The sequence below is a fragment of the Mustela nigripes genome, chromosome 3 (genome assembly GCF_022355385.1).
Source record: "Mustela nigripes isolate SB6536 chromosome 3, MUSNIG.SB6536, whole genome shotgun sequence".
Lineage (NCBI taxonomy): Eukaryota > Metazoa > Chordata > Mammalia > Carnivora > Mustelidae > Mustela > Mustela nigripes.
This window is the reverse complement of record NC_081559.1, coordinates 66,382,151-66,392,832: the sequence shown is the minus strand read 5'-3', so window position 1 is coordinate 66,392,832 and position 10,682 is coordinate 66,382,151. Positions and strand designations below refer to the sequence as shown.

Here is a 10,682-nt window from a genome sequence, read left to right as displayed (position 1 = left end):
TTTAAAGATTTTATTTATTTATTTGACAGAGAGAAATCACAAGTAGATGGAGAGGCAGGCAGAGAGAGAGAGAGAGAGAGGGAAGCAGGCTCCCTGCCGAGCAGAGAGCCGGATGCGGGACTCGATCCTAGGACCCTGAGATCATGACCTGAGCCGAAGGCAGCGGCTTAACCCACTGAGCCATCCAGGCGCCCCAAGTTTAGAATTTTTTAAACAGTTGGAAATTGTTATGAACTTGTTTATTTTTATTTTATTATTTATTTATTTATTTTGCCCAAACTTGTTTATTTTTAAGGAAGTGGGAGGGATCATTAGGAAAGGTAGAGGGAAAAGGTTTGCTTTATCCAACCCATAAAAAACACACTATAGCCATCTGTTTTGTTCACTGCATACTGCTTTTGCAGTATGTAAAAGGATCTGTAGAGGAGCCAGATCCGTATTAAAAAAACAAATAACGGCTTTATTGTTTTATTGTGATTCAATATATTGGCATTTATGAAACCTGAATGTGAAATTTCACATTAAAGTTTTCTCTGATGTATATTATGGAATTTGTATCTTGTTTCTGACTGTAAATATGTTGTTGAACTATATATAATCATAGCAGACCAATTTTTTTTTCTTTAAGATTTTATTTATCACAGAGATCACAAGTAGACAGAGAGGCAGGCAGAGAGAGAGAGGGAAGCAGGCTCCCTGCTGAGCAGAGAGCCCTATGCGGGGCTCGATCCCAGGACCCTGAGATCATGACCTGAGCCGAAGGCAGAGGCTTTAACCCACTGAGCCACCCAGGCGCCCCTACACCAATTTTTTTTAATCTCTTTAGCTGTTCAGTTGGTCTTTGGTCCTAACTCTTCTGTGCCTTGAATCTTAGGCTTTTGACCTTTATGAACAAAGATATGCTGCTGTGAAGATCCACCAGCTTAATAAAAGCTGGAGGGATGAGAAGAAGGAAAACTACCACAAGTAAGTATTAATACTTTCTGGTTTTTATTGAATGAAAATACATTTAATAGTCATGGATAGTAAATAGACTCTCTCTTCCCGTAGACACGCCTGCAGAGAATATAGAATACACAAAGAACTGGATCACCCTAGGATAGTTAAACTCTATGATTATTTCTCCTTGGATACAGATACGTAAGTGAATATAAGGATTAGTTTTTAAGAGAAAATCTGTTTGTTTTTGCTTTCCTTATTCTGTAATGATGATATACTCTTCATTTCATCACTGTGATAATAAATTATTGGATAATGTTTAATGTCTAATTTTTTCTCTTCTTCATTGTAGGTTTTGTACAGTGTTGGAATACTGTGAAGGCAATGACTTGGATTTCTATCTGAAGCAACATAAGTTAATGTCAGAGAAGGAAGCTAGGTCTATTGTAATGCAGATTGTAAATGCACTAAGATATCTCAATGAAATCAAACCCCCTATTATACATTATGATCTTAAGCCAGGTAATTAATAAAATTTGTCTGAATTTTTTGAAGTTCTAAAGCCTATAGTTTTTGAAAGCCATATTTATTAATTATCTGAAAACCTTTTTGGTTTAGTTATGTAAAGTTAGTGGAATACTAGAAGAATTTAAAATGCCCATTGAATCACCATATTTTAAAATTATATTTTAAATTTTACATTTTTAACTATGTATGTTAAATATGTATCTGTTCCCCCAATGTCATCTGTGTATCATTAAAAAAAAACCTTTATATTTTGTTCTTAGGAAACATCCTTCTGGTAGATGGCACAGCATGTGGAGAAATCAAAATCACTGATTTTGGTCTGTCCAAGATCATGGATGATGATAGCTATGGTGTAGATGGAATGGATCTAACTTCTCAAGGGGCAGGCACTTACTGGTAAATGTATAATTTAAAATAGCAAAATTGTCTAGATTACTTTTTATGAGAGTTTAATTTTTATTTTCATATATCTTTGAGTTTACTGTGGTAAGAGTTCTATTATGAAGTGTGAGTCAAGAGGGAGATGACTGTTGTCAAGTCTTTTCTCTTCTGGTCTTAACCATAAATATCAGCAAAGTAAAGGGAGAAGAACTCGGCATTGGCAAGTGACTTCAGTATCTACTAGCCAGTAACTCCTCACATGGAGAATCATGGATTTTCTTCTGTATGTACAAGTGAGGTTTATCATCGGTTAAAAATACTTAAGTGAAGATAACATCCTGACTATTATAAGCAGTAGCCATAAGCATGAAGTCCTCTGTATAGAGAGGTTCTGTGGTGACAGTTTTTCTTGGAGATGTGGGTTTTGTTGATCATGCATGGGAAAGAAGTTTAGAATATTCTTAGTCTTTGGACTTGGCTCTCAGAAATACCATTTCATAACTTCATACATATAAACTCTAGATAGAACTGTAGATTCACAGATCTAAGTCTAAAGGAATGTCATTCCCTTCAGAATACCTAGGTGTTGACAAAAATCACTTCAGTGTGAATTTTCAGACTTACTGTCAAATTCACCAAAGTGGAGAATATAGACTATAAAATTTCAAGACAAACTTAGTTTAGCAAAAAGGACTAAGATTGTAATTGGAGAGATAACTGTACTTAACTTTACTGAACAAGATGGAGACTACACACATAAATGTGACATTGAGGTTTCTGGAACAGTCTTCACACAGCCGAGGCACATAATAACCAGTTCCACAAGATGCTCTGGAACGGTATGAACTTTTCATGAAATAGGGATTAGTCATGTTCATATGTTCTTTTAAAGCCATTTAACTTTAAAATTCTGCATGTAGCATTTTCTAGGAGTATGGGTAAGATAATCATGGATTTTTTTCAGCCCATATTTGAAGAAAATCATCATTCAAACTAGTAACCCCCTAAAAGGTGGTATCCTCAATCAGTAGTCTTCAGACTTTTAGTAACAAGTCTCTTGTAGAACTCTGGATTCCATGGAAGATAGCCTAAAATAATAGATTTAGACAGTTCTCAATAATAGATCATCCTTCCTCTGTAGAGACTTCCACTATTTGTTTCCCTTTGCTAGTGGAGAGCTGGGCAAGGAGATTTTCCTCGGGCTGGAGCATTTCTATGTAGTAACCTGGAATGTATTTCCCATAGAAACATGTTTTTGAAAAATGGTTAGTTTCCTACAGCCACAGTAGCTTTTTTAGCTTTGTATTTGGTAAGTTGGGATGTTCTGTACAGTCTTTTAGGAGTAGATGTAAACTATTTGTCAGTATCACTGAGAAGAAAATTAGTTTTATCCCTCATTCCCTCTCAGGTCTCAAATGCAGTTCTTCACTAAATCCTGGTGGTCATTTCTTCGCAATAGCTTTGGTGTCTTTCCTATAATTCTCTCCTTGCTTATAGGTTTTTGTCTCAAGAGACAGTGTAGCATAGTGTTTAAGAGCTGTTTTTGTTTCATAAATATACACGAAATATATACTTTTATTCATAAATCTGGCTTTTTACTTGATTTAGGGGGGTAGGAAAGGATTTACTTTACAAATGAGTTACTGGTCATCTTTAGTGGGTTTTGTGTGTTTGTATGTGTGTGTGTGTGTGTTTAGATTTTATTTATTTATTTGAAAGAGATCAGAAGCAGGCAGAGGCAGGCAGAGAGAGAGGGAAGCAGGCTCTCTGCTGAGCAGAGAGTCTGACAAGGACACGGGGCTCGATCCCAGGACCCTGAGATCATGATCTGAGCCGAAGGCAGAGGCTTAACCCATTGAGCCACTCAGGTGCCCCATCTTTGGTGGTTTATTTCAAGAAGTTTGATTTGTTTTTTAAGAAATCTGTGCATATCTTGCTGAAATTTAAATGATTTTAAGCATAGTATAAAACTAAAGAAAAAGAGTTAGATTCCCATTTAGCTGTATAACTTCTCAGGATTTCTTAGTTTATCTAAATTTTAGAGTTGGGAGATACTTGCATCCCTGATGGATCTTTTTATTTAAAAGCTAAGGTGTGACAAATTTATTTTTACTTTCCTTTATATAAAATTATGAACTTACAAATAGCACCTAAAAGTAGAAAATAGTATTTTTGAATACTTTTGAGTATTTCAGATCCTGCTAGTTAGTGTTCAGAAACTGCACAGGGAATAACTCCTTGAGCTGCTCACAGTTCAGTGTAATTTTTAGTTTAATACCATAATAGAGGTACCATAATATTAGCTGGTTATGTGGGAGAAGAAGCAAAACTCAGCCTGGAGGGAACAGAAGCTTATGGAGGTCCAGTTGGTCTTAAGAATAAAAAGGTGCTCACCAAATGAGTAAGAGTGGTTAGGGAATGCATTAGAGTTGGTCAGAAGCATGTGGGGGCAGGGGAGCAATGTGGGGAACCAAGTGAATTGTCTGCCTAGCCAGTTGCTTCTATAATAGGATGGGTCTGTGTTACAGCCAAGAGCAGTGAGGTCTTACCTTGGCAGTGCATGATGATGTACTTAATAAACAAAAGAGCCAGCTGGTCAGATATGTGTGTTAGGAAGAGAATTGCCTACAGTTTGAACAAAGGTGAAGGGGCTTGAGAGAGCATTTATTATTGCTTACTCAAAGTAGAACACTATAATTTCTACTGATATATGTATATTACTTACAGAAATGAAAAATAATTTAGTATATATAATACACATACATAATAGGTATGTGTTGCATACTTTATCACAAAGTTGTATGTTTTGACTCGAGTCAAATGATACAGGGATGTAAATACTACAGAGTTTTGATTTTCATTCATGAAAATTCTATAAGATTTTATGTATTGAGTATTCTGAGTGTTCTACAGGTATGTTTAGAAGGCTTAAGTTACAGATTGTTAATAGTATCCTTTCCTCTTTTCTCTCCAAAAAACTGTAGGTATTTACCTCCCGAGTGTTTTGTAGTTGGAAAAGAACCACCAAAGATTTCCAACAAGGTCGATGTGTGGTCAGTTGGTGTTATTTTCTTTCAGTGTCTTTATGGTAGAAAGGTAAGTTTACAGTATACAACGTTCTGCTCTGTGGAGTTAAGTTGAATTTTCCCTCTTAAATGTAAAGTTTCATTAACTTGAAGTCAGTGTAGAACCTTCTAAGGAAAGCCAGGCTTTTGTTTCTTGCTAAAATTTCCATGGGTCAAACAGATTATTTTAATGTCATAGCAGCTTTCTTGATCTGCTTTTTGCCCCTTTACACATACGCCCCGCCTTTTTTTTAAGTGAAAGAAGGAACTATCAATAGTGCCATCATTTTCTCCTGTTAGGTAGGGATACTCAAGCCAACAAAACACTCCATTCTTTCTACTTGTTCACACTGTCTGCCCCACTCCTACCTCACCACACACATGTACTCAGTTTGGCCTGGGCATAGTGTCCCCTTGTGCTAACTGAGGGAAATTCTGTCAAACTTGGTCTTAATTCTTCCAAAACCTCTCTTTATTTTGAAGTCAGAGCTGCAAGCTCCTGTAGATACTTTTCAACCCCTTCATCACTGTGGAGAGAGGGTGAAGGGACTTCTATGCGAAGTCACTGCAAGTTAGGAACAAATCCAGAGCTGTCAGTGAAGGACAGTACTATAGTAAAAGTATTTTATTCTTTGGAATTTTCACAGACGTTTCCACTACTTCTTACTTTTAAAACAGTCATAAAATAAATTTTGATTTTTCAATGTTTTTATTTCGTCTTAAATATATCGCAACAGCATTATTTTCTGTGCTTATTCACCGTGTTTAAGCTATGTTAAGGATCGATTAGATGGGTTTAACTCAGCCTCAATCAGTTGTAACTTTGTTTCTGTGAGAATGCATCCCAAGGTCCAAATAACGAAGATTTTTCAGAACACAAATCATTTATATTTTGGGTATTCACTGATAATTACTCTTCTTAAATACTTTGGGAGAAATTTCTAAACTTTTTTTTTTTTTTTTTATAAGCCATTTGGTCACAATCAATCACAACAAGACATTCTTCAAGAAAATACAATATTGAAAGCCACAGAAGTCCAGTTCCCTGTAAAACCAGTTGTAAGCAGTGAAGCAAAGGTATTATATTTATGTAAATAGGTTTTGTGAAGTAAATTTCATTTCATAAATTGTGCTTAAGTACAGTTGACTTTTGAACCACATGGGTTTGAACTGCACAGGTCCATTATTAATGTAGATCTCTTTTAACAAACAGTATAGTACTGTAAATGTACTTTTTCTCTTATGATTTTCTTAACATTTTCCTTTCTCTAGCTTTTTATTGAAAAAATACAGCATATAATACATATAACATACAGAATCTGTATTACTCAACTGTTTATGTTATCAGTAAGTCTTCTAGTCAACACTAGGCCATTTGTAGTTAAGTTTTTGGGAAGCCAAAAGTTATATTTGGATTTTCAGCTGCACCCCCTAAGCCCCCACATTGTTCAAGGGTCAACTGTACTTTAAGGGATTGCTGTCAAAGTAGAATCTGTCCATTCGGTCTTTGGTTTTCATAATTTTCACCTTTTAAAGATCCATATACACTCCCTGATTCTTTAAGCACATCAGTTTGCTTTGAAAATTAGGGAAGAATCACAAGACCTTTATGTTTTACATATCTGCTTATGTTAATACTGAGATACTTAAATATACAAGAAGTAATAAAGTAGTAATAATTGCCATCTAGTGATATGTGCCAAGCATTGATACTTTATCTTTTAACAGCCTTTTGAGGTATAGATTAGTTATCTTCATTATTTCCATTTTATAAGGAAGTCAGCTAAGCCATAGCAGAATTACGTTGTCCAGAATCATATGAATTAGTAAATAGCAGAGCTGTGGCACCAAGTATTCACTTCTGCTAGACCCCAGAATTCACTGTTGACCTTTTTCTGCCCTACAGTACCTCTCGAGAAAGCCCAACTTCTTCATCCCTTCTGTTTGTAGGGAGCAATCTATGAATCAATGATGAATGGCTTCCTGTAGTTCTAATTCATCTGTTAGTAACATGGAATAGCATTTGTAATTAATAACAAAATGTTTATGGTGCTTAATGTCTTTCCACTTTCATCCTTGTGGATTTTCACTCCTTTGTTATCTCCGTGATCCCTGTTGGAATTGTCTCTTTCTTAAACCCTATGAAATTCCTAAGAAAACACATGAAGTTCCCATTTTTTTCCAGGTATGACTGGTCTAGGCCATAAGGATAATTCATAAACAGGCATTATATAGTTTCTGTATTTTTAGAATATAGATAAGCACAGTTAGATATTGCCACTGATTGAGGTCATAGTGACCTTCAGAATTGAAAATGTACTGGTTTTTTGTGAATTGCAAATGGGCTTGTATTTCATTTTGTCTGTTGCATCTTAATTGGCTTTAGCAAGTTATTTGGATGACTTTTAGAAGATAATTCATTATGCTTCAGAATAAGAAGATCACATGTTTTTCATAAGGTAAATATGGCTCCTTAAAAAGAACTTGACAATGCTAGCATCTATATTTTGCCTGCCTTTTCTATCTGCAGCATCGGTGGGAACAGAAACTAAATTAACTGACGGAAAGGACCAGGAATGAGTGTATAGTGCCAAAAAGAAGTCCCAATTAGCCATCTCTGGTTCTTGCCTGAGGCTCTTCACAGGCACCACAGTCCCAGATCTGGGACGCAGAGGGGCACATTGTTTTTTGTAGGGTTTTGTCTGTGTTGTTTTTTTTCAAACCTTGTCCTAACAGAAGACACCTTTATTAAGTACCTTCACTGACCTGGTAGTGTGGGCGTCTTCTGTACATTTATTCCTTGTAGGTTTCCTAACCTCTCTGTCACCAGCTTTTCAAAATCTTCTCAAATTCTGCCTTTGACATATCAGTCACTCTTCATTTTTTTTATTCCTCCATCTTAATTTTCAAAGACCACTCAAAATGATTAAAACCTAAGAATTCAGAAGGATTTTTGATAGATACTAGTAAGCTAGCCAAGATATAAGGGTAAGAAGAGCTAAGTTTGTTTTTAGAGAAAAAAATTACATATAATGAATTTCAAACAAAGAAGGTACAAAATACTTTTTAATGTGATTAAGCTTTGATTTTAAAGTTAGGTATCTTAGTTGTAGTTTTCCTGTAATGCTTTTAATTGATGAATCTATGTGGAAGTTAGGAATTTCAAGACAAGCTAAAGTTATTTCTACCATAAATAAAGGAAATGATCAGTTTACCCTTGAAAATGTTGCAAAACTTCGATATAATTAAATGTATATTATATAATATTGAGTAAAGACACCAGGCAAAAGAGAACATAAGCTGTAATTCCACTTAAGTAAAGTTCAGAACAACCAAAACTCAACTACAGTAGAAGTCAGGACAGAGATGACCCAGCTAGATTGGGAGCAGAGCCAAAGACTAGGTGGGGGTGGGGCATGAGTAGACTTAGGAGGTTTTCGTTCTGGTTGCCAGCTAGAGTTGCTTTGTGCTGTATACTTAGAATTTGTGTACCATCTTCTATTAGATTTTTTTTAATACAACATTTGAAGGACAATATATAAGAACCAATTTGAGAAGGAAAAGGGATACTGATTATACAGTATCAACCTAGGAAACAAACCCCAATAGCAATATCACTTTAGTGTTCCCTTCATCTAAAGAAAGTCTTTTTGTTAAAAAGGAAAAAAAAAAAAGGCGCCGTACCCTCTGGCCGAAGTAAACGTACAGTAAGATGGAATGAGGATGGAAGGTTGTCTTAGCAGGAAAAAATTTCTAGAAGTCTGGAATTAAATAAAGAGAAATGGAGCTTTCTTTATTCAACATAATATTTGGAAGTGCTTGCCCGAGCAGTTAGGCAACAGAAATAAAAGGCATCCAAGTTGGAAAGGAAGAAGTAAAAAGGTCACTCACTGTTTGCAAATGACAATATATATAGAAACCCCTAAAGACTGTGTCCAAAACTGATAGAACTAAACAATCGATTCAGTAAAGTTTCAGGACACAAAAATCTGTTGCTTTTCTATAAACTAATAAACTGTCAGGTTAAGGAAACAGTCCTATTTACAGTTGCATCAAAAAGAATAAATTTAACCTAGGAATAAATTTAACCAAGGAGGTGAAAGATGTGTTCTCAGAAAACTAAACAACATTGTGAAAGGAGTTGAAGACAATGCAAATAAATGGAAAGATATTCCTTGCTCATGGATTAGAAGAATATTAAAAAGTCTATACTACCCAAAGCAATCTAAAAATTGAATACACTCCCTATCAAAATTCTGGTGGCATTTTTCACAAAAATGGATCCTCCAGTCCTAAAATTTGTATGAAACCACAAAAGACTGAATGGCCACAGCAGTCTTGAAAAAGAAGAACAGAGCTGGAAGCATCAAATTCCTTGATTTTGAACTACATTTCAAAGCTGTAGCAATCAAAACAGTATGATCTTGGCATAAAAACAGACAAATCAGTGGAACAGAATAGAGAGCCAAGAATAAACCCATGTATAGATGATTGATTTATGCCAAAGAAACCAAGATTATAGAGTTTAAAAAGGAGTCTCTTCAATAAATGATGTTGGGAAAACTGGACCACTGTCTTAGACTGTACACAAAAATAAAGTAGATTTAAGTCTTGAATTTAAGACCTAAAGCCAATAAACTCCTGAATGAAGATGTGGCCATTACTCTCCTTGACATCAGTCTTGGTGAGGATTTGTGGATCTGACATCAAAAGCACAAATAACCAAGTGGGACTGCATCAAATGAAAAACCACCTGCACAACAAAATACACCATCAAAAAAGATGAAAGCGCAACCTGCCAAATGAAAGAAAATATTTGCAAATCGTAGCTGATAAGGGTTAATATTTAAAATATATAAACTCCGTAGCAGAAAAACAATCAGGGGGCCCCTGGGTGGCTCAATTGGTTAAGTATCCGACTCTTCATCTCAGCTCAGGTCTTAATCCTCAGGGTCATTAGTTCAAGCCTCAGGTTTGGCTCCACACTGGGCATGGAGCCTACTTTAAAAAAAAAAAAAAAGGAAAATAATCTGATGTAAAAATGAGCAGAGTATCTGAATACATAATTCAACAAAGGCATTAGATAGCACAAGTATATGAAAAGGTGCTCATCATCATTAATTAGGGAAATGCAAATCAGAACCATAGTGAGGGGGGACATCTGGCTGGCCCAGTTGGTAGAACACACAACTCTAAATCTCAGGGTTGTGAGTTTAAGCCTCATGTTCGATGAGGAGCCTGCTTTTAAAAAAAAAAAGCAAAACACGACAGTGAGATATCACTTTATACCTGTTAGAATGGCTATTTAAGAAAATAATAATAAAAAGATAAATAAGTGTTAGCAAGGTGTGGAGAAGAGTGAACCCTTGTGCACTGCTGGTGAGAGTGTAAATTGGTATGGCTACTGTGGAAAATGTGGTGGTTCCTCAAAAAATTAAAAATATAACTACCATATGTTCCAGCAATTCTGCTTCTATGTATTTATCCAAGAAAAGGAAAACACTAATTGGAAAACACACCTGTACCATCCTGTTCATTGCAGCAGTATTTACAATAACCAAGACGTGGAAGCAGCTAAGTGTCCATCAGAAAATGAATGGCTCAAGATGTGTGTATGCACAATGGAATGTTACTCAGCTATGAGAAAGAAGGCTGTATTGCCAGTTGCTAAGTGAGATTAGTCAGAGAAAGATCAATACCATATGATCTCACTTATATGTAGAATCTTATTAAAAAAAAAAAACTCGGGCGCCTGGGTGGCTCAGTGGT

General features: G+C 35.6%; 1 protein-coding gene across 2 annotated transcripts in view; it reads left to right on the top strand.

Moving 5' to 3' along the window:
* The window catches only part of TLK1 (tousled like kinase 1), a 143,678-nt gene that overhangs the window by 129,773 nt on the left and 3,223 nt on the right, over positions 1 to 10,682 (top strand). For both annotated transcript variants that reach the window (XM_059394147.1, XM_059394148.1), the window contains 6 exons: positions 875 to 966; positions 1,051 to 1,140; positions 1,292 to 1,461; positions 1,728 to 1,863; positions 4,833 to 4,944; positions 5,883 to 5,990. In XM_059394147.1, the coding sequence (XP_059250130.1) occupies positions 875 to 966; positions 1,051 to 1,140; positions 1,292 to 1,461; positions 1,728 to 1,863; positions 4,833 to 4,944; positions 5,883 to 5,990 (708 nt within the window). The remainder of the gene's footprint in view (positions 1 to 874; positions 967 to 1,050; positions 1,141 to 1,291; positions 1,462 to 1,727; positions 1,864 to 4,832; positions 4,945 to 5,882; positions 5,991 to 10,682) is intronic.